At 44.5% G+C, this 24,678-nt stretch overlaps 1 protein-coding gene and 1 long non-coding RNA gene across 2 annotated transcripts in view; both read right to left on the reverse strand.

The window, feature by feature from the left end:
- LOC139084799 (uncharacterized) overlaps window positions 1-24,678 on the reverse strand; it is a 109,191-nt gene that overhangs the window by 69,504 nt on the left and 15,009 nt on the right. The window contains exon 2 of the long non-coding RNA XR_011542551.1: window positions 12,621-12,749. This is a non-coding gene — a long non-coding RNA (uncharacterized lncRNA). The remainder of the gene's footprint in view (window positions 1-12,620; window positions 12,750-24,678) is intronic.
- On the reverse strand, window positions 18,382-23,289 carry MC5R (melanocortin 5 receptor). Its single transcript, XM_008526341.2, has 2 exons — window positions 23,120-23,289; window positions 18,382-22,000 (listed from the first exon to the last, which is right to left on the reverse strand). The coding sequence occupies exons 1-2, from the start codon at window positions 23,203-23,205 to the stop codon at window positions 20,998-21,000; spliced, it is 1,089 nt and encodes a 362-aa protein (XP_008524563.1). The 5' UTR covers window positions 23,206-23,289; the 3' UTR covers window positions 18,382-20,997.

Consider the following 24,678-nt stretch of genomic DNA (forward strand, 5'->3'; position numbering starts at 1 on the left):
TTCTTATTTGTTTCATTATCTCCACACTTAGTGAGCATCTTGGGGTGAGTTTTCTGGACAAAAGTATCCTCAGAACTTCATGTCAGAGCTCCACGGAGCGCTCTCTTCCAGACAGGCAGAGATGCCCCCAAATTCTCAGGTGAATGCAATTAGAACCACCTGCCTTACCTAGGATCACTCAGCCACTGCTCATCTAAGGGGTCAGCCAGCCCACAAAGCTCATCTTTTTTTATTAAACCATCAGAAGTTGGTCTAAGTCACTCTGACAGGGAAAATCTATTCATTCGATCCACAAGTATGTATTATATGCAAGCTGTTCCAAGCCAGAGGCACGAAATGAAGGCACATCTTTGAAGAACATAGGTATAATCACGATTATACACCCAGTATCTGGCATCTGTTAGCCACTCAATAAAGATTTGTTGAATAAAAAACTCAATGAGGACACGTCTCCTCCCCTTCACGCAGCTTAGAGTCTAGTGCTCAATAAAGACAATTAAACAAGCAGGGCCAATGCCGAGTGGAGAGTGCTGAACAAGGGGATCCCAGGGCACTAAGGGGACCCAGAGGAGGGACAACTAGACTCGAGAGTTAGACACTGCCTCCTGAGGGAAATTGCACTGAGGATGGGCAGGAGTCAGTGAGGGGAGGAAGGATAGGGAAGATAAGATGCTCTAGACAGAGGCAAAGGCCTGAAGGTGAGAGACAAGAGAACATGGTTCCAACTGAGGAACAAAAGGGGTGCTATGTGCCGGGAATACAAGGTACAGGGGGCAGAGTGGCAAGACACGAGGGTGAAGAGATAAGCAGAAGCCAAATCATGAAGAACACCGTAAGCCACTTGTGGAATTCAGAGGTTTGGACAGATTTTACAAAGTGGAAACGTTTCTGGGACTGGTTGGTGGGCAGCCAGGAATTAGTGAAAGTCAGCATCACTGGAGAGGAACTCAGCTTCCAGTAAGAACGCAAGAGGTAGCAGAGGGATACACTGAAAAATCATAGTTCTCTATAGACATTAGATGCTCCAACTCCTGGGTCTAATCCCGCAATGCCTTGAATCTCCCCTCCTCCCCTCTCCCCTCATTGGTTTTGGGACCTCACCAAAGCACACTGCGGTCAGAGGAAAGAGGACAGAGTCGATGGGCAGTTGTGTGAAATTTCCAAAGGACCATGCAGCCCCGTAGCTCTGGCAGGGACCACAAGCGTACCCCTGACTGCTGACTCCCTCTCACACATGCACACACAAGCCTTCTCACCCTCAAATTTTGAGAAGGAGGGGAAAAAAAAGGAGAGACAAAAATGCCCATGAGCAAGAGTAAAACGTTTGTTAGGGAACACTGTGAACTTTAATCTCCCTTTATTCTAGTATCCCAGTTGCCAACCTTCCCCAGTCCTGCCCAGCCAGTGCCCCATTGGGCCTGGTGGATGCCCAGGCCACGGCAGATGTGTCCCATGTGCTCCTATCCCTCTGTCTTTGGCCCTTCTGATGCAGGGTTGGCGAGCCGAGGAGTCAAAAGAAAGATTTCTTGGACTCTCAAAGTCTGGCAGTAGTGCTCTTTTATTCAGAGAATAGTATGGAACAGCATGGGGACAGGACCCATGGGCAGTAAAGAGCTGCTGCTATGGGGACAGGACCCATAGGTAGTAAGAGCTGCTGCAAACATGGGTTGAGGGTAGGGCTAAATTTAAGGCATAGGTATGTGAGTTATCTCTTTACAAAACAAAGGAAAGAATATGTAAAAACAGTTGTTAAAATGGTATCAGTGCAGGTGGGGTCTGGTTATTGAGTGGTCCTATAATTTTTAGATAAGAATCAAACCAGATTAAGTAAATGGCTGAAGCCACCACGATAAATATTATTTTTAGCTAAAGACAAAGGAGGATGTTGGGGATGAAGGGGGAGTGGATCATGGGAGATTACCACACAAAGTACAGTAAACAAGATGCAGATTTAAGTCCTTGCCTTTGGCATTGATTAAGAGTTTCTAGAGATAAGGTCATCCCCCCTTCTTCCTGGTACAGAGAAGGAGACACCTTTACAGAAGGAGATTTCCTCTACAATGTAAATGTCTCTTAACAAAGGGTAAGTAAATTCTACTCCTCAGAGCCTCCTTCCCGGCTGCAGTTTTTAAAAGTAACCAGTCTAAAATAATCCTCATCACTATCACTGGTCCCTGAGTGAAGCCCAGTGTCCACCAGTTTTATTTCCCCTTAAGGATTTATTTACTCTGCCTGGGTCTCATTTCAGGCTATTAGGGTGCTAAACCTCCTCTGGGCACAGCCTTGTGGCATCTGCATCACCACTAACCATTACAAGTTCCTCCTGGGAGGTTGGAAACAGACCATAAGAAAAGACACTCAAATATGGGGGAGCAAGCTCCATCCCAGAGGAAAGCCCATTGAGCTTGTGGGGGACTGGAACTGGCCACCCCAAGATATGTCTCTTTGGCATAAGGATTATTTCGGGCTGGTTACTTTTAAAAAACTGCAGACAGGAAAGCAACTTTGAAAAATAGAATTTACTTACCCTTTGTTAAGAGACATTTACATTGTAGAGGAAATCTCCATCGGTAAATGTGTCTCCCTCTCTTTACCAGGAAGAAGGGGAGATGACCTTATCTCTAGAAACTCTTAATCAATGCCAAAGGCAAGGACTTAAATCTGCATCTTGTTTACTGTACTTGTCTGGTAACCTCCTGTAACTGACTACCCCTACCCCCAACATGGTCCTTTGTCTTTAGTTGATGATGATATTTAAGGTGGCGGCTTCAGCCATTTTGGCGAGTGGCTCAGGTTGCCTGAGCCTCTCCCATGTATACATGTTATAAAGCTTTGTTTAATTTTCTCCTGCTATTCTCTCTCATGTGAATTTAATTCATTCTCTGGCCAGAAGAACCCACAGCAGGTAGAGGAAATGTTTTCCTCCCCTACAGGCTGCATCTTCCAGAATTGAAAGGCCTTCAGGTATTCCCCATTGACCCAAGAGCAGATGATCTTTTTATGTAACACAGCCTGGCCATAATATTCACTGGAAGATAGGGAAAGATGGCCAGAAAATGGGACCCTAATTGTTAACATCATACTACAATTAGATCTATTTTGCAAAAGAACCAGGAAATGGGAAGAAATCCCTTATGTCCGGTGCTTCACGGCATTATGTCTAAATGAAGGGTTAAAGGTTGAATCTAAGACTTCAAAAATACTTCCCATATTACAAGATCTTTCTGATGAGGAGGACCTGCTCCTCCATATCACCAAATATGGGACTAAGGAAAGCGCACCTCAGAGTCCACCTCGCTCATATACTCCAGCTTCGGCCCCACTGTTAGACCAGCTGGTGAGCCCCTAAGAGACCTCCACCTTATCCCCCTATCTCACCCCTGCTTAAGCCAAAGGTCGTAATGAGGCCAAACCTCTCACTCCCCCCCAACACCCGAGCAATACTTCTACAGGGAATTGCAGTCTCCAACAACCAAGGACCCATCACCCTCCTCTTCCAGACAGTACAACTAGATTCGGAACAATTGGATTAGCTACAAACCTGGGATATATCCCCTAAGACAAGTGCCTGGTGGTGAGGGGAGACTTATTAATGTGCACATCCCCTTTTCCAACTCTGATTTGTATAATTGGAAGGCACACACTAAAGGATTGAGGGCTGACCCAGAGGAATTCATAAACCCGATGAAGGGAATCTTCTCCACTCGCGATCCAACTGGGGCAGATATTCAAAGCTGTTAACTACACTCCTTACAGCTAAGGAAAAGTCAGCTGTTCTGTTCGAAGCCAAAGAACAAGCAGATAATGAATATGACCCAAGATCAGACATCTGCAGGCCTAGTGAACAGGCTGTGCCGGGGACTGACCCAGAGTGGAATCCCAATGATCCTGATGATCAAGAAAAGCTAGGATATTTGGAGGATCTGTTTTTGAAAGCCATGAAAATAGTAAGCCAGTCACCCATTAACTGGCCTAAGTTAAGAGAGGTCCAACAAGGCCCTGAGGAGAATCCCTCTGCTTCTTTTCAGAGGCTGTGGGACTGCCTCAGGCGATATACAAACTGGGACCCTGAGGCCCAGTGCAGTACAGTGATTCTAATTCTCTATTTCACATCTCAAAGTGCTCCAGACATCTGTAGGAAACTCCAAAAGCTAGCTATAGGTCCTGATACTAATCCTGCATAACAAGTAGAGGCTGCATTTAGGGTGTTTGATAACTGGGATGAAGCTGAGGATGAAAAGGAAGACAAGAAGATGAAAAGGCAAGCCGCCCTCCTAGCTGCTGGCCTCCAGTCTACTCAAGGTAACCTGAAGGAGAGAAGGAATATGCCACGGGTGAGTGACCCCAGCCCCCACTGAGGGACCAGAAGGCCACCAACAAAGTTGGGGGTTAATCAGTGTGCGTACTGCAAACAGGAAGGGCCTTGGCAGCAGGATTGTCCAAATTGTCCCCAGAGAGGGAAGAGATTGAACAAGACCAAGCTGTGGCAACTTCCCTTGGCTACAGATGAGACGTGATGGGGCTGTGAGGCTCTCCAATTGGCTCCAGGATCCCCAGATGACCTTGGCAGTAGGAAGAGAGCATGTTGAATTCTCACTCAATAGTGGAGCCACATTCTCCACGTTGAATGCCCAAAATAGACAAAAACCTTTCTAAAGGAAAGTGTGACATAAAAGAGGTATCAGGAAAAGAGAGACCAAAAGATTTCTGGAGTCCTTGACCCGTGAAATAGGATTGTCAACACAAATAATCCATAACCAATCTATAAATCAAAACTGGAATGAGTTTATTACGAGCCAAATGTGAGGACCATAAAGCCTGGGGCCTTTCTTCCCCCACAGAGGACGAGCACCAAAGAAGTGGGGGTGTACAGAGCAGTTATATACCCTTAAAGAGCATGTTTCACATATGATTGAAATGTCCCTTTTACAATAGTCACAAGACTGCTCTGTCAGCACAGCAATTGATGGACACAGCAGGGTAGTAGGTCTGTTGTCTCGAGCTGGGTAGTCACAGGCGAGCACAGCAACCAGTTCCTAGCCTAGGGAGAGATGCTTATCCTTAAGGAAATGCCAATGTGGGGGAAGTTGCATCTTTGTCTTGAGACCATTTGTTCTTGTCTTTGGAACATAGCAAATGCTTAAAGTAGATATACAATGCATCTTCAATGGCCATGTCAGGCCCTTTTGGAAAAACAAGCTCAAGCCAAATTAGGTTTACACCAAATGGCTTCTTCATATATGCCAATATCTCCTGTTGCTTGCCATTTTTATCAGAATCAAAAATGCTGAAGCATTCTTTTCTGCATGTACCAGAATGCCCTGTTCCCCTTCTACGGAGAGACATGCTATCTAAGTTAGGGGCCTCAATAGGCTGGGAACAAAACAAAATAGAGATCCAAGTCCCCAAAAGTCGGGGAGGGGAGCTGATGGCCCTATTACAGGATACAGCAGCACCTGAGAAGGAGCAGATTCCCCTAAACGTTTTAAGCTGAGCTAACTTGGAATTATGAGCACAAAGACTGGTGGGGCAAGCAGCTGGTGCCACACCAGTAAACATCAAATTGAAGCAGGTGGATCACTGGCCCCATGTAAAACAATACCCCTTGAAGCCAGAAGCCATAAAGAGGAATCTTTCCTGTAATCAACAGGTTTTTAGAATAGGGGAATATAGATTTGTTTGAGACCTTAGTGCTGTCAATGCTGTAGAGTACTGGATTTGTAATAGTATCTTCATTTTGTTTCTGGCACAGAGCTCTTAAAACTCTTGTAAATTTCCCATATAAGAGCCATAGGGGCATCTTTGTTATAATAATTACTTTAGTCCTCAGTTCCTGAAATAACTCCAGAGCAATAAAGGTGAAATAGGTGTCTTTCATTATTCTTAACAAGCCGCTTTCAACCACACCTGAATTTATGTTAATAAGGTGACTTTTAGAAAGCCCCAAAGGGTGGGAGCTGGTTGCCAGGGAAACCAATTTTGTGATTTGGGGGTTGGAACTTTCAGCCCCGTCCCCCTCCACACACCTCCAGGGTGGGGAGAGGGGCTGGAGATTGAGTTCAATTGCCAAAAGCCAATGGTCTAATCAACTATGCCTGTGTAATGAAGTCTCCATTAAAACCAAAAGATTGGGATTCATAGAGCTTCTGGGTTGGTAAATACCTGGAGATTCCAGGAGAGTGGCATGCCCTGAGAGAATCTGAGAGCTCCACGTTGCTTCCACACATATCTTGCTCTATGCATCTCTTCCAGCTGGCTGTTAAGTAAAATGTTTTCCTGAGTCCTGTGAGCCACTCTATCAAATTAATCAAACCCAAGGAGGGGATTGTGGGAGCCTCTGGTCTGCGTCTGGTTGGTCAGAAGCATACGTAACAACCTGGACCTGCAATTGAAACTACAGGGGCCAGAAATGGACCCCTTTGAACGGGATAAGCTATGTGACCAAGCTTTCAATAAGCTTAAAGCTTGCTAATGGAAGCCCCTGCAGTGGTCTTACAAGACCTGAGCAAAATGTTTGATCTATATGTTCGCAAAAGACAGAATAGCTAGAGCAGTGCTAACCCAAATGTTGGGACCCCTAAAAGGAGTGGTAGCCTACTTCTCAAAGTAGCTAGTGTAGGGGAAAAGACATTTCCTCTACCTTCTCTGGGTTCGTCTGGCCGGAGAACGAATTAAATTCACATGAGACAGACTAGCAGGAGAAAATTAAACAAAGCTTTATGAGGACCATGGCCTGGGGCCTTTCTTCCCGAAGGAAGAAAGGGCACCGAAGAAGTGGGTGCACAGAGTGGTTATATACCCCCAAACAAGATATTTCACATATGATTGAAATGTCCCTCTCACAGTTGTCACAAGATTGCCCTGTTGGCACAGCGCTTGATGGACACAGCAGATAGTGCGTCTGCTATCTTGGTGGGCGTAGCAGGAGGCAAGTCTATTGTCTCAAGCTGGGTGGTCACAGGTGAGCGCAGCAATCAGTTCCTAGCCTAAGGAAAGATGCTTAATCCTTAAAGAAACGCCAACGTTGGGAGGGGGAGGGAAGTCACCTTTATCTCAAGGGCCTTTCTTCTTGCCATAGGGAATATCTAAAGCAGACATACAATGCATGCTCAACGGCCTCGGTCAGGCCCTTTTGGAAAGACAAGGTCAAGCCAAATTAGGTTTACACCAAATGGCTACCTCATGTTCTCCAACACATCCCACGGCTTGCCATCTTTACCAGTCAATGCACACATGGGAGAGGCCCAGGCAAGCCGAGCAACCCACCAAAATGGCTGAAACCACCACCCCAACCATCACATCCAGCTAAAGATAAAGGAGGACGCTGGGGGTGGGGGGAACCAGCCACAGGAGGCCACCAGATAAGCACAACAAACATGCAGATTTAAGTCCTTGCCTTTGGCATTGATTAAGAGTTTCTAGAGATAAGGTCATCTCCCTTCTTCCTGGTAGAGAGGTAGATACCTTTACAGATGGAGAGTTCCTTTACAATGTAAATGTCTCTTACAGAGGGTAAGTAAATTCAACTTTTCAGTTGCTTTCCTGTCTGCAAAGAAACCAGCCTCAAATATCCTCATGCCAAAGAGACATATCTTGGCGTGGCCAAGACCAGTCCCCCACACTAGAGACCATGGTGAAAGGATGGCTCCCATGCTTGAGAGCTGTAGCTGCCACCTGCCTCTTAATCAAGAAAGCAGAACAACTGACTATGGGCCAACCTCTGATGGTGTGGACCCCCCAACAAGGCTCTAGCCTACTAGAAGCTAGAGGACATCTATGCCCATCCCAGAATAGAATACTACAATATCAAGCTATGCTGCTAGATTTTCCTCAGATTTCTTTAAAACTCCATCATACCTTAAACCCAGTTTCCCTCCTCCCTGATTCCAATGGGCCTGTTACCCACACTTGCCCAGACATGAATGCCAGCCACAGACGTCTCCAGAAGCAAACCATTAATTCCCGTTCTACCCTTCTATGAATTTACACTAGTCTATTCTCCTGGTGACATAAGGGAAGCCACTACACATGGTTACCAGTGGTCCCCAATGATGCGGGCTCAGTGAGTCGAGAGTCGAAAGAAAGATTTCTCGGACTCTCAAGGTCTGGCAGTAGTGCTCTTTTATTTAGAGAATAGCATGGAGTAGCACGGAGACAGGACCCATGGGCAGTAAGAGCTGCAGGCTTGGGGACAGGACCCATGGGCAGTAAAGAGCTGCTGGCATGGGGACAGGACCCACAGGCAGGAAAAGATGCAATGTGTTGAGGGTTAGAGCTAAATTTGTAAGGCATAGATATGTGAGTTATTTCTTTACAAGACAAAGGAAAGATCATGAAAAAAATCGTTAAAATGGTAGCAGTCTAGGTGGGGGTCTGGTTATTGGGTGGTCCTACAACTTTAAATAAGAAATCAGATCGGATTAAGTCAGGGCGTCCTATGCTTCCCGGAAGATGATATTGATCAGTATGTAGGGCACGGCACCGTGGGTTTCACTCCCTGGGGCAGCCTTGGTCCTCATCACCCCCAATAGTCAAGGGCTGGATGATAAACCATCAGGGGAAGATTCAAGTCCCCAAACGAACAGCTTAGGGACTCCTTAAGAATGCTCACGCTATCTTAAAACTTGGAAAAGCGGTTTGTCCCAAGATCAGCTAAATCCTATTTGGGTACGGCCGGGCTTGGTGTTACTAATTACTTACTCTTCTCTAAAATTAGAAGGAGTCACCCCTCTATGCATCACACAAGGATGAAAAAGGCTCCCACGCGTGAACAAGAGAGATCATCAAAAACAATTGATGACTCCAAGTTTTCCTGCAAACCACTCTGATTTGAAACTCTTGTTTCGGTGACACTGTACAGATACGTAAATCCCAATGACTTGTCAACCTTTGAGTGGCTGGCTATCCACCCCAGGCTCTGTCCTGGATCCACACCAACCCCATATCGTTTAGGCACAGTATGCTTTCAAGAAGCTTGCATTTTCCTAGGCAGCAAGACTAGATCCATCAGAGAAGGTTGGACAACCCAGTATGTAGACAATAAAAAAGCTGGTGGAATCTAGAGAGAGGGGGCAAGCATGCCCAGATCCTAAACGTACTAAATGCATTGAGGCTATAAAATTACAGGCGGTTGTTACGAACAACTCAGGGCAATGCCTGAGGTGACCCACAAACCTATTTGAGATTAGCTGGAAATTCTGCTCCTCTACTGGTCCCTATGACAATACCCATGCTCAGCAGGAAGCAAGTACAGAAGATGGACCTTTGACCTGTGCCCCTCGAGAATGAGGAGCAGGGCAAAAACTGGAGGAGGGATTTTGTCACTGACTAGTTACCCTAAGGAACTCAAGGGTGGTTTTGGATATTTTAACTGTTTTTCCAAATTGTTCTTTTTCCTTTTGTTATGTTAAGGAGATGCAATCACCAACCCCCCTGAAACAGACCAAGCCTCACCACAGAACTATCCCTATGACCTTGCCTTATTTATAATGCTAGATCTCTCCAGGAGAAGCTTAGGCCTTATTACCATAACCTGCAGTGTGTGTGGAAGCATGTTTTCCAACTGAGCCTGTGCAAATGAATTCCCACCTCTCCCTTTTGAATATTCATTCCCCATCCGAAATAAATGTCCCTGCTTCCCTTTGTTCAGCGACACCATGACTCTGGAAATGGTTCCTCATGGTCTCCTATCTGCTGCAAATATACCTTACTTTGTGAGACAACTACTTCTGGTGAAGAGTCTGATTTAACTCACCAGGAGGGAACCCACTTTGGTTTCGGTAACATTCGGAACCCGGTCTTATTCTGTTGGCGCGAGCAGCTCCGGGCAAATGGACCCACAAGCAGGTCACCGGTCCCTTAGGTCTCGGTAAAAGCCATGCTGCTGCACCCCCAGAAGTGGCTGGAGGAAGCCCAGAGCCACTATCCCCCATGACCCTGCTGAGGAGATGCTGCTGCTTCCAGACCACGTCATATTATATAATGATCCTGAACAGTTAGCCATAAGGTGTCCCTTTTGGATGTAAAGACTTTAGATGCCTGAAACCATGAAAGCAGCTTCTGGACAACCCAGTTATAAAACAACTTTTTTTCTTTAGCTGAGAATTTTTTTTTTAAGGAAGATTAGCCCTGAGCTAACATCCACCACCAATCCTCCTCTTTTTGCTGAGGACGCCTGGCCCTGAGCTAACATCCGTGCCCATCTTCCTCTACTTTATATGTGGGATGCCTACCATAGCATGGTGTGCCAAGCGGTGCCGTGTCCAACCAGGGGAACCGAACCGGCGAACCCTGGGCCACTGAAGCAGAACGTGAGCACTTAACCGCTGCGCCACCAGGTCGGCCCCTAAGGTCTTTGTTTGAATTGACCGATTGCTTTGCTCTCTCTAGTTGGGAGTCAAGCTAAGAAGAAAGACAATAGAAAAGTGACCAGGGTGCCAAGGTGAGGCAAGACTCCTGAACCTCCTTGATGTTGGCAAAGGCTCTTGTTCTGGGTGTGGCCATGTGATTGCAAGTTGGACCAGAGTTAAAACCAGACCCTGGAATCTGGGCAGTCTCCTGCCTTTCTGCTTTGCACAGAAGACTGAGCCTGCTAGCCCCAAAATGTAGCTCAAATGGATTTTTCATTTAAGTATCTATCTCCACTTCTTCCTGAAAACCCACGGAAATGACAGTAAAAGAATAAAAGGCAAGGAATTCATAAAAGTGCTGAAACAGGATGGGAGATGTCAGAAGACTAAAACTTCTGATGAATTTCAGGAGCGGGAGGGTAGACGGAGTCATATTGACAAATAAACAGACTAAGGGGATCACAGCCCAGGGGACAGCAGAGAGAAGACTGGAATGGAATCCACCAGTTTTTCACAGCAGAGCCCACCGGGGTCAGCAGAATGGGAGCCAGGAGGGAAGAAAGGAAGAAATTGAGGTGTTACATATAAGAACTATCTGCAGAACCATGGCATGGCCTATCCACTGTACCACTGAGGGAATCTTTGAAGCGAATGTAAAATAATACCTCCCAAAGTACCCAGGAGGACACCAGGAGGAGTCGGCTTCCCAGAGTGAGGAGCAGACCACCAGAGTAAATCCCCTCCCATTTTAGCTCAGAGGGGTGGGGGTTGCCCAGCCCATTAGTCTGTTCACACTCTTCAGGTACCATCTGACAATCGATGTGCCCCACCTACTGACAGACAGCCACTCAATCAGGCTTCTTCATCCGGGAGAGCATCAGGGAACCCCATCCAAGTACTAATTCAAACACGCCCACTCCTTCATTTACACCTATGAATGGAAAATCTAGGATCACCCAGCAATTGAGGGAAATGAGCAATACAAATGGGAAGGAGCAAGATTGATAGAATCATTGACTTTGGAGAAAAAAGTGATTCATGTAAGAGGACAGAATTTTTAAAAAGCCAATTTATCTTTAGAGAGATTAGACAAGACATGGATCTATGAATTCAAAAACAGTTTGCTATGAAAAGAAGGCAAGGAAAAGATAAATAAGAAGTCATAGGAATTAAAAATATAATTGCCAAGTTAAAAGTTCAATAGAAGACATGGGGCAAAGAAGAAAAAGTTGAGGTCTTAACGACAGGGATACATTCTGAAAAATGCGTCATTAAGCGATTTCATCATTGTGTGAACATCACAGAGTGTACTTACACAAATCTAGATGGTATAGCCTCCTACACTAGGCTATATGGGACCAATCTTATGGGATCACCGTTGTGTATGCCGTTCATTGTTGATCAAAATATCATTACGTGGCGCATGACTGCAATCGAGGAAATAATAGAAGACAATTTCCCAGAGTTGAAGAAAAATATTTGTAATGAAAAGCTGATGTTCCTGACTGTCTTTCCTTTTGTTCAAGCCTATAATTTGGATATGACGGCTAGATATTCAGCTGCCATTTTGGACCATGAATTGATCTTGAGAATGATAGAAGCCTTGATTCTTTATGGCACCCTAGAGCTCCATTTTAGCCTTGAAATGCCTACCTCCAGAGTATTTTTCTGTAAAAGAGAAATAAACTTCCATCTCAAGTAGGTCACTGTTTGCAGTTTTTCTGTTACATGAAATGAATCAAATTCTTAATTCTCTGCTGTCCAATGTGGCAGTCACTAGCCACATACGGTTATTTAAGTGTAAATTTAAATTAAATTAAAGATTAAAGTCCTCAGTCACACTAGCCATATAATAAATTCTCAATTGCTACATGTAGCTAGTGGCTGCTATAGTGGACAGGGCAGATGGAGAACATTTCCATCATCACGAAAAGTTCTCTTGGACAGCACTGTCCTAATGAGACAAAGAAAAAATGCAGACAGAGATTGTAATGTTCTGATAGAGGACATAAAAACTATCTCTGGGAGCCAACCCGGTGGTTAAGTTTGCGTGCTCCACTTTGGTGGGCAGGGTTTGCCCGTTGGGATCCCAGTGCAGACCTATGCACCACTGGTCAAACCATGCTATGGTAGGCATCCCATGTATAAAATAGAGGAAGATGGGCATGGATGTTAGCTCAGGGCCAGTCTTCCTCAGCAAAAAGAGGAGGATTGGGAGTGGATGTTAGCTCAGGGCTAATCTTCCTCATAAAAAACCTCTGTCTTACCTACCTGGCAGAATGTGCACCACAGTGAGGTGTGGCTGTGGAGTCACGGAGGAAGAGGCATTTGAGATGTGCTTGAAGGCTCACACAGACGTTGAGAGGTTGTTCCCAGCAGATTGAACAGCTTAAACAAAACCTGGAAGCAGAAAAGCATAAGTCATGTTCAGAGCAGTCTCATTTTATTGATGTGTAGGATGATTGGAAGATTAGCCAATATTTTGGAGATCATTTAAGGTAAGGGTGAGGACTGGGTACCTAATGAGGCAAGCACTGGGGGCTTTTGAAGGTTTCTGAATAGTAGGAATGACACTAGCAAAGCAGCACTTTGGGAGGTTGTGGGGGGGTCAGCAGAGGAAGAGACTGGAAGTAGTTTAGATGTTACTCAAATTCCAAACTTAGGGGCTGGCCTGGTGGCACAGTGGTTAAGTTCACCTGTTCCGCTTCTCAGCAGCCTGGGGTTCACAAATTCGGATCCCAGGTACAGACATGCCACCGCTTGGCAAAAGCCATGCCGTGGTAGGCATCCCACGTATAAAGTAGAGGAAGGTGGGCATGGATGTTAGCTCAGGGCTAATCTTCCTCAGAAAAAGAGGAGGATTGGCAGCAGTTAGCGCAGGGCTAATCTTCCTCAAAAAAAAAAAATCCAAACTTAAAGATAACAAGACTGGCCCAGTTTGTGGCCATGGGGATGGGAAGAGGAATTAAGGCATAAGACATTTCGGCTGCAGATCCTACAGGGTTTTCCAACTGATTCTATAGAGATGTCAAGGGAGAGAAAGGAGCCTGAGAGAATCCCAAGGTCTTTGGACTTAGGGACACGGGAAATGGTTCCACCAATGTAGGGGAGGCGGGAAGAGGAGCTTATAAGGCAAAGATTAAGATTCCTAGATTCCTTGTGTGCATTTTCCTAAAACACCAAGCAGAAGCTTAGAAGAGAAGTTAAGGCTGGAGATAAAGGATGTGGGAATCGTATACCTAGAGAGAGTCAAAATCATACATGTTGATGAGACAACAGAGAGAAAAATTATAAGATAAAAGGAAAAATTCTAAAGATACAATCTCAAGGCAAGCCTAAGTGTGGGAGATGAGAGAGATCAAAGAGCCAGAGAAGGTAAGGATGTTTGCACCGGAAAGTGGTCCAGAACAGGACAGGGAGTGTTTTGGAAGCTAAGGAAGTCTTAAGAAGCAGACAAGAATTTAAAATATTGTGGAGACAAAGAGGGTAGAGACAGAAAGGTGTTTGGAATTGGTGAATGGTAGGTCAGTAGGGTGGGGAGGGTTGATGCCACGTTGTCACGGGCCCAGTGGTCCTCGGGTAGAAAGGAACAGTAGGCAAGCAGTTTAGTGGTAAAGAGAAGGAGACAAAAATAGAGAACCAGCTTGAAAAGCTGTCAGGTTTCTGTTGGGAGATCCTAAGGATGCTTTTACACACTTCTGCTGTCATACTTCATTGCTTCTAATTACGTGATTGTGCCCCAGATTCTGCTGATTTGACTGAGGCATTCTCTAGTGTAAAGCAAGGATGCACGTAAGGGGTCAAGTCTGCCTTATTTATGCATCAACTCACAAGAATCTTAATATACTCTACTTAAAATGTGTATTACTGGTAAGGGCAAAAGCCAATACGTGGAAAACATGCAGTCAAGTCTTTTCTTTAGAACTAGACTTAAAAGTCTTAAAAAGTTCATTTGTTCTCCAGGTAAGAGTAGTGATGCAAAAAAGAAAAAAAAAGGAAGAAGGGTGGATTGAAGAAGAAGGGATGAGACAGACACAGAGCAAGTTGTGATCTGAAAGATAACAGGAAAAGAACATAAGAATTAGCACTCAATTTAGGCCAAAAACTCTGAACGTACTTTTCTTGAACATTGAGAGAAAAACCAACATAACGTAGGAAGAGAGTAGCAGTAACTGGCAAACTAGAATCTGAGTCCCTTTTTGTAAAGCTTGGTAGTTGACTGGGTAGAGATCCTTCCTTTAGAGTGACTTCCTGTCCTCTCCACCCACTGCACACCCAGTCCAGGCCCTCAGGCCTGCACCTTGTCTGACTGCAACAGCCTGCCTCCCACCTCTCCTGGCATTAACTCAAATTTGCCATCAAACTAATGTACAGGCACAGATTTTATTGGATCATGGCCATGTATTTTAAAAGAAAGAAAAACTTCCAATGGCTCCTTAGTTCCTATAAAACAAGCATAAGATAGAGTCTTCTCCTTGGTTTTCAAGACCCATATAATCCTCTCTCTATAATTTCTGGTACACTTTAGTGATTTTCTACTCTTGCCCAACACATACCATTGGCTCTAGTTAGGCTATTTCACCACTAATGAGCATCAGCTTTTACCCAAGTACTTTCCCACCCCATGTTCGCTTTTCTTCCATAACTGTGCAAATCCAACCCATTCCTGGAGGATTTATATAACGTGCTCATGCTTTAATCTCCCTTGATTTTACTAGTTCTAATATTTCCTCTCTCAAATTTTACACAACAGTGATTCTCAATGGGGAAGAAGGAAAGAGCCAAATATATCCTAATCACCTTAGAAGCTTTTTCAAACTCATGCCCTCATCCCAAAACTTTGCTATGGCGCCCCTCAACCACCTGTGAGTATCAGTGCTACTGCCGAGGGAATGCGCCATATCCCTCATTCCGTACAGCTATAATAAGCTACATACTACTCTAATTCTGACACCAATTACTACATGTGTGTGTTTTTCACACACTACCAACTAATGCTCTGACACCAGCTGGGTGTCCCACGATTCAACTCAATTCCGACACTGCCTACCCGGAGTTAGCATCAGATCTCACAGGGTAAGGGCTTAGTCCTACAGACTTCCCCGTCCCCATTCAGACGCCAATCACAAGTCCAGTTTCACCTGTGCTTCTGAGCCACTGGCTATAGATGGGAGGTTGCCATGACCCCTCCTTGGATTTGATTAATTGTGCCAGAAAGGCTCACAGGACTCAGAAAAACATTTTACTTACTAGATTATTGGTTTATTCTAAAAGGATATAACTCAGGAACAGCCAGATGGAAGAGATGCATATGGCAATGTATGGAGAAGGGGCATGGAGCTTCAGTGCTCTCTGAGCACACCACTCTCCCAGAATCTCCACGTGTTCACCAACCTGGAAGCTCTCTGCAGCCTGTCCTTCTGGGCTTTTATGCAGGCTTCATTACATAGGCATAATTGATTAAATAGTTAGTCGTGAGTGATTTAACTCAACCTCCAGCCCTCTATCCTCTGTGAAGATGGGGATGGGAGGACAAGAGATGTGATGGGAAGTTCCAACCCTCTACTCATGTGGTTGGTTTCTCTGGTGACCAGCTCCCATCCTTAGGTGATTCCAAATCCTTTAGGGGCATTCTGAAAGTCATATCATTAACATAACAAAAGACACATTTATAGCTCTCATCACTTAGAAAATTCCAAGGGTTTGAGGAGCTCTGTGCCAGGAATGGGGACAAAGACCAAATATATATTTCTTATTATGCATCACAATATTACACCATGCCACACAAGTTTGTTTTTAATTACGTGGAGCGTACTTTCCCACACATATGATTATTATAATGGTTCTTGGCCTGTTAGCTCCTTGAGGACAGAGACACTGAACGGCCACGCTCTTGGCATCATGCTGAGCATGCGGTAAGCGCTATTCTCCAATGTGCAGTTTGCCTCCTCCCAGGTGCATGGTAGGATTGATTCCCCAGCTCACTTTGATGTTATATCATGGAATTTATTTTGACAATGGAAATGTGAGTGGAAATAGAAACTCACATGCAAGTACGTGTCAGGATGGGGCTTCCATCATCCTGGATTCTTGAGTAATTACAATATGACTCCTTGCTAATTTGTGCTGAGCATGTAACATAATGGGAAAATGAATGTTTGTTATATTAAGTCACTGAGACTTGGGAGCTGTTTGTTTCTACAGGATAGCATTGGTTTTCAAAATGCTGCCCCTGGACCATCAACATCTGGGAGCTTGTTAAAAATGCAAACTCGCAGCTCCTACTCCAGATCCAACAGATCTAAATCCACATTTTAACAAGCTCTCCTCATGTTTCCTATGGCTATTCAAGTTCGAGAAGCACTGGCCTAGATTATCCTGACGAGCACAGAAACTGTTACTTAAAAATGACTGGATCAAGGGGCTGGCCCCGTGGCCGAGTGGTTAAGTTCGTGCGCTCCGCTGCAGGCGGCCCAGTGTTTCGTTGGTTCGAATCCTGGGCGCGGACATGACACTGCTTATCAAACCACGCTGAGGCAGCGTCCCACATGCCACAACTAGAAGGACCCACAATGAAGAATATACAACTATGTACTGGGGAGCTTTGGGGAGAAAAAGGAAAAAAAAAATAAAATCTTTAAAAAAAAAAAATGACTGGATCAAATCCTAAAATGGGTGTACAGAGAGCAAGGAAGAATGGTAATGCTTGTTATGTGGTGGAAAAAAAGACAGCTTGACTGATGTATAATATATACAATTGTACGAGGAAAGGCTAGAAAACATGACATCAATACTCTGTGTCGGTTTCTGTTGTCTCCATTTAATGAGATACTACAAGAAAGAGATGAGCTAAGGAAAGAATTAACTGAATGCAAGCAAGAGTAAAAGGAATTCGAGGTGGTGGCCCAACGATGTGAATGCACTTAATGCCACTGAACTGGAGACTTAAAAATTGTTAAGGTGGAAAATTTTATGTTATATATATTTTACCACAATTTTATAAGTAAATAAATAAATAAATAGGATTCTTTAGTGATACATTTGAAACCACCATAAAAAAAGTTTTTTTTAAAGATTCAAGAAAATCCAGAGTCAGGGACTTCAGAGTGGGAAGAGACAGCTCTTCTCAATCCAATAAGTAAAAGACAAAATTAAGAAAGTTGAACAACATAGACCAATTAAAACTCAGATCAGACACTAGGATCAAATCAAGGGGACAGCTTTCACCACCATCAAAAATCCCCTGAGTGGATTAAGGAAGCCATCTCAGAGTAAAGTCCAATAAGGATGGATCAAAAGGATCCAGTGAATCCTTTCAACTGGACAAAATGGATCAGAGAAAAGAAACTAAGAGCATGACTCTCCCTCAAAGCCTGATAGACTCAAAGCATACATAATTAAGATGAGAGCAAGAAAGAGTCCTTGGGGCAAAAAAGGAGGAACATGCAGCAAGCCTGGGAAATAGATCTGGATTTGCACTGTCCGATATGGTAGCAGTAGCTGGTGAGCCCTGGAACTGTAATACCATGGATCCTATTCTTCCTCTTCTGGAGTGGGAGTGTCTGTGTGTAGTCCCTTTTTCCATCATTGTCCATTGACTTGGAGGACGGTATCAGATAAGTTGTCCTTTTAGTCTATTGGTTTCCAAATCAAGAGGAGTCACATCTGGACCTGATGTAGAGACTACCTACCTTTTCAAAATTATACTCTCACCCCAAAACTCTGATACACCCTGCATCTACCAGGGAGAATTGCCACTACAACCATGGGAGAGTATCACAGCCCTCATTTTACAACACGTATAGTCTGAGCCTCAAAAATCCACACTTATTTATATGTAGCATCTTGAATTGTGGACAATGTTTCCATGTAACTTGAAACATTCAAGACTTGAAATAATTCATGCCCCACCAGTCCTTCGATAGCAGAGAGTCTCTAACAGCCACTGCTTCTTGCCCCACACTGAGTACTGATAGGTGACATCTTCAAAATGCTTACATTTTTACTAACAGACAGACTTTTGGGCAGTGTATAATGTCAAGTGTAGAATTTTATTTTATTTTCAGGAGTTAAATCATTTTGAACTGAGAAATGGCCATCCTACAGGTGATAAATACTGTCAAGGATACTTCACCATAATTGACCAATGAATATACCTTCTCATTTTGCAGCAGCTGCTGACAAATTGGTAAGAAGACCAAAAACATTCTGAATATCACACATCAGAAAAACCAGTTCATGTGGGTGGTCTGGTCCTTGCATTTTATTAATCATTTATTTGAACACATATTTTTACATCAAATAAAGTTCCTACAGAAACAGAATGAGTTAATATAAAATGCCATACAACAGTGAAATGGATATTTTGATTAGGGGACTTTGTGTTGGGATTCCAAGGGCTAGCTCATTTGCAGATATTTACCAAGTCACTATGTACATGTATTCCTTCCAAATGAAGACACATCTGAACACTTGGGTTATTTCTGCACTAATTATATGGAGATTAAAAGACATCTGAGCATTTCCTTAAAGACTTTTATAGAAAGGTCAGACCTTGTCTGAAGTCATGAAACACCCAGAGCAGAGAGTGAGCCTAATGGGAACTGAGTTCCCAGATGGAACCAGTGTAAACCACAAGGGCCAAAATTTGATTCCACCCATAAGATCTGCACTCTGGTGAGCTCAGGTAGCACTCAGTGAGTGCTACTTGGCAATCTGTTCTTGGGCAGCAGATTAAATACACATTTGCTTAGCAACAATAACAAACATCAACTGAGTGCCTGCTTTGTACCAGAAACTGCTGCAGGCAACAGGGCCACAGAGATAAGCAGGAAAGCCAAGCGGCTACCTTTCACAGAACCTAGGTTCCTAAGATATCCCATGTAAAAACAGACTGCGGTTTCCCATTATCATTACATGAAGATCACTTACATTCATGGATACACTCATGACCATTCACTAAAAGAAACAGGACACATTTGAAGGTCTGGCTGCATCTTCTAACCTCAGTTGTCAATTTGCCATTTTCCAAAGATTTGGATGTCTTATCCACTTTCCTGCTCATGCCAGGATCATTATTTTCTGGACTCCGAACTGCCAAAGGTGAGAGGTCATGTCTATAAGTTATTTTTGTGTACTACACCCACCCAGGAAGTTCCTTTGCCCCAACAGGCTTCAACAGCTCATCATTGTGCGGCCCTAATGGTCCACTGCTTTATTCACACTTTGTCCTTCATTTGGGAACAGTCTAGACATGAATATCCAAAAGAAAAGAGAAGATATTAACACCAAAAATAATCAAATGGAATATAAGAGCTGTAAGGACCAAGCCTTGCCGGCAGATAAGAACACTGGGATGGAGAGGTTAGAGACATACCAAAGGTCACACAGTTGCTGTGTGGCAAAACAGGCCTCCTGGTTTCCCAGCCACTGCTCTGATCACTGCCCTCTGCATCCTCACCTAGTATTTATCCCACTGCAACACTTCTTGAAAACAAATAGCCAATCCCTGTGGTTCTTTACAAGTTTTCAAGGTGTTCTCACATTTTCTCCTGTAGTTCTCATGACCATCCTGTGAGGTCAACACAGATGTGGAACCTGAAATGAGATGACTAAGGAGACATCACCTGTTAATGGCAGAGTCAGGACCTGAACTCAGATTTTCTCACTCCATTCTACTTTGGAGAAGGCAGCACTCCCTGGGTTAGAGAAGGCACCTGACCTTCTCTGGCTGCTGGAGTCAGACTGAGGTGCGATGTGCAAAGTATACAGCAACAGGGTTTGAGACTCCAAGACAGACTTGCCCCTGAGAAGATCAAAGATAGCTTGGTTATAGGCATGTGCTGCACACAGCACAGGGGTGCCTGGAGCCCCTGACATGCCCTCAAATGCTCATTTGGAAACCCTGGAGTGAGTCAGAATAGGACAGTAAGAAAGAGTCGAGAGTCTTTCACACCACATGAGGCAAGGTTTGGAACATGAAGGTTTATATCTGGGTAAGTGCAAAAACATGATTGACTAGAGGGTAATTAAGGAAATTCCATCCTTGGACAATTATGAACACAAGCCATAAAACTAGAAGTTCAGGAAAAGAGAGCTGTAGAGATGTCCTATAACAAATGAACAGGAAATGTCAAATAGAAAGAATTCGACCCCTCTATTCTGCCTCCCAAAGCATGCACAACTCCAGGAGCATCAAGCAAGGTTATGGCACTACTTCTGGGGAGAGAAAGCAGTCAGAAACGATGTAGATGTTCACAGACTTCTTTCCATTACTGTCAGCTCTTCATCACGCTTAGAGTTGCACCCAGGAGGTTTTACCTTCCCTGAGCACGCACTTAATAGATGGAGGATGGACAAGGCCCCCAGAAATGGGTGGGAGCAGGAGAAAAAGGAGGAGGAAAGCAGGACAGCAAGAAATTGTCACAGACCATTAGCAAAATGGATAAGTGGCATGCACTTGTCTGACCCAACAACTGCCACAGGAAGAAAAAAAAAGGGTGCATCTTAAGCACAAATTCGAGATGGAAAGAAGATAAGGGGAATGCACGGTTTTGATTTCTAGTTTTCCTGCTTTGCCTTGCCGTACCTGACTTTGCCATAAGGCAAAGGAAGGAGAAAAGAGAGCTGCAGGAGGAGAACTTCCTGTTTAATACCTGCTAGGGAACCTGCAGGCCATTCTGAAGCCATGGCAACAAATAAGCTCCTTAAAGGTCTTCCGCATCTCTTGGCTGCGGAAGGCATATATCAGAGGATCGATCACAGAATTACACATGATGAGTATGAGGTACATATTGAAGTGAGACATAAAGCAAGAACAGTAGAGGTTCCTAGGGCAAGAAATCATCAAAATAAGATGGAGAAAGAATGGAGCCCAGCACACGATGAAAACACCCAGCAGCATGGTCAGGGTGACAGCACCTTTCATGCTGGTCCGTTGCTGCACAGAACTGTATCCAGACAGAGCTGCTATCCTCTTGACATGAGTCTGTGCCAGGAGGAACATGTGTATATACAGAGACACCATGAGGAACAACATGGTGAAGAACATGGAGATGAGGCAAATGACGACATAAGTGGATTCATAGTAAATGATGAAAACAATACCGCAGCCTGTGCAAAAGGTCCAGATGCACGCAATGATCACCCTGGAACGCTTCACTGTCATGATGTGGTGGTAGCGCAGGGCATAGAAGATGGTGATGTACCTGTCCACTGCAATGGCCAGCAAACTGCACATGGAGGCCACCACGGAAATGCAGATCATGGAGTCAAACACATTGTCAATGTGACGCACAAAGGTTTCTGCTATCACCAGATGCTTATTATTTATTAAGTATATGGTGATGGTCTCCCAGGCATTGGACATGCTCACCAGCATGTCAGCTACTGCTAAACTGCACACAAAGAAATACATGGGAGAGTGCAGGTTCTTGTTCTTCACTATGGCACCTATGACCAAGATGTTCTCCAAGAGGCTGATGAGACCCAGAGTCAGAAACACCTCCACAGCGATGCCCATCTCTTCACATGGCAAAAACTTGCTCTTGTCATTTGGCCCCGAAAGGTTGCCTTCTGTGGCATTCAGGTTGAGATCCAAGAAATGAAGATGAAATGAAGTATTCATTGCTCCTCTTCTGGCAGCAAATTTACTGTAAAACAGGTTTTAATTCATGACCCAGAGAGGTTAACACTCTACCGAAAAAGTACAGTAGCGTGCTAAAAGCAAGCACAGCCTAAGAACAGGGCAGCATGGACTCAATGCACAGGGCGAGGCCAGCGTGCCCCGTCTGCCTTGTATCCCTGACTCCTGGAAGAGTGTCTCTCCCACAGGCAGGCTCAGAATCTCCACCAGCCTCCTCTGCCCTCCTTCCTTTAAGCTCCATTCTTTTACATACCTCTTCATGGAGTGACCACACATCTCAGTGTGCCCAGGACAGCTTCACGTTTTATGCTTGTTGGCCTGGGGCCCAAGTTCACTCTCAAAAGTGTCCCCAGCTCACAACCTACAAAATCCCTCCCAGTTTCCTGATTTTCACATTCCTAAGGCTCCTGCACTGCATTTGCTCACGTGAGCTCAGATTTCTGAAGGATATATGGGCCCATATTCTCTTAAGAGAGACAGACAGTTGCATTCTTAACATTTGTTCTCACACTTCTAAAATCCACTAGAATTCAGTCTCTGTTTTGTAACTAAGATTGTAACCAAGTTGACCCGTTAACTTGAGCATAACCACATATAAAAGTTACTGTCTTCAATTCATAAATTTAGCTTGCACATTCATGTTAAAATTGAGCCACACAGGATGCTGTTTTCCCCTCAAGAAATGTTTTCTCTGAATTCTGCATTTGAAATTCCATAAAGTCTGACTGGTAGCTTTCTAAGTTCCACATATGTCTGGCATGAAGAAACAAGGGATTGAAATTTACCAAGTTCGAGAGCAAGATAGTCCCTCCTTTGCTGCCTAATTTTTCTCCCATGATTTATATTCAAAAAGCCTTTGCTCTCCAAACTCAGAGCATATCTAGGGAAAGAGTTAAAATTTCTGTCACCATTCTCATCATCAATAATAAGTATTTATTAAACTGTAATCATTTGTTAATTAGGTCTAGTTATCAGAGTATATCAGAGATAGCAACCAATTATATTATATTAAACATCATATCAAGCTGTTTAAATATTCAACTAGCTCTCTTCTACAAGTAGATTTGGCATGATTTTGCATTCCTTTCAAGGCAATTTTAAGTGAATAGAAAGTCTGGCTATTTACCAGTGCTCTCCTTCGCGCTTCTTCTCTTGCACGGCAGCCCTTGGGCCCCTGGCTTGGGACACTGGCTCAGCCTGGGCACCTGGCATCCACGGCTGTGACAGCACCAGGGGCTAAATGCCATCACCCCCGGACAGGGACTCCTCTGAACTGAGGCAAAGGCAGCTTGAGCCTCCGTGGCCACTCCCTTGCCTTTATGCTGCCTACAGACCGCCTCCCTGTCGCCTCCCCCTCCCACCCAGAGTCTGTCCCCCCTCTCCCACAGCTTGCTCTTTTCCTGGCCACCCGCCTGAGGTACCACCTAGTGGTCAGAGCCATAGAGCATGACCCTGCCGCTCCCAAGGGGTCACTGCTCTGTCAGCCTTTGGAGCTCATGGTGACACCTGCATAGAACAACATTCTTCTCCTCTTTGTGGAAAATCCTTCCCCAAAAGTGAGTTCAAATGTTTTTTTCTAGTTGGTTATTCTTTTTGACTGCTTCTTTTCTCTTCCTCTTATGCTCTGATTAAGTTAAGCCCGTGGCTGGGTCTGCCATGCAAGATCTAACACTACAAACATGCTTTGTTACTTGAGCAAAAAGACCCCTGGCCAGATATCCTGGCTGTTAGCAATAGTTTCTGGACCTCCTGTTTTTCTGATCCCTAAAACTCTGACCTGCAGTCCCCAGGGATCTTTATTACACAGCACGAGTGAGAGATGCACAGTGACTTCTGGGACAAGCCCAGGGCGGAAATGCGCTACTTTACTCTTAGAGATGGGATTGGGGCTTCGCATATACCCAAACAACCCTTCCAACACGTGCAAGCATACCAGGCCACAGACAGAGTGGTCCAATGCCACCGGTGTCCTAGTGCCCTGCTGAGAGCCGTAGGATAGAATTTTGTGAAGAGATTTCTTAGGTTGAGAATACTGCTATGTGTACACAAGAGGAAAAGCTGACAAAACATAAGAAGATTCCAGCATTCCCTATTTGATTCCAGATCAGTGAAGGCTCTGCAAAAAGTCCTGGTTTCCCAATAAAGTGGTAAAAGTAGAGACTTCTGTCTGTTAAAGAGAATTGTCCAGACTACACAGCATGGCTGCCTTTGATGCTGCTCAAATGGCATGTGTCTCTAGGCCCTATTTGCAGATACTACTGTGAGTGCTGTATAAGACTGACCTTCTTAATCTTTACAGAAGCCCTAGGAAGTGGGTTCTATCATAATTCCCATTTCACAAAGGAGGAAACCAACATTTAGAGCGGTTACATAGCAAACCCAAGGTCCCATCACTGGGAAGCATGGTTAGTGCTTGAACCCTGGCAGCCTCACTCAGAGCCCAAGCCCTTTCTGGACACAGCGCTGCCTCTCCAAGGAGCCCTGGTGGTCATCGAACTTATTCTTTTAAAATGCTGCTGGATTTGCTTTGCAGTTTTCTTGTCTTCACACTGTCTTTAGTATTTAGGTTATCCTGGATTTGTTAAATAAATTGAGGAAAGATCTCAATTATTTTTCTATTCTGAAACGAGTTTAAGTGGGGTGAGAATTATCTGTTTCTTACAGGAAAACAATTCAGTTGAGGTC

This window comes from Equus przewalskii, chromosome 7, assembly GCF_037783145.1.
Source record: "Equus przewalskii isolate Varuska chromosome 7, EquPr2, whole genome shotgun sequence".
NCBI classification, from domain to species: Eukaryota; Metazoa; Chordata; class Mammalia; order Perissodactyla; family Equidae; genus Equus; species Equus przewalskii.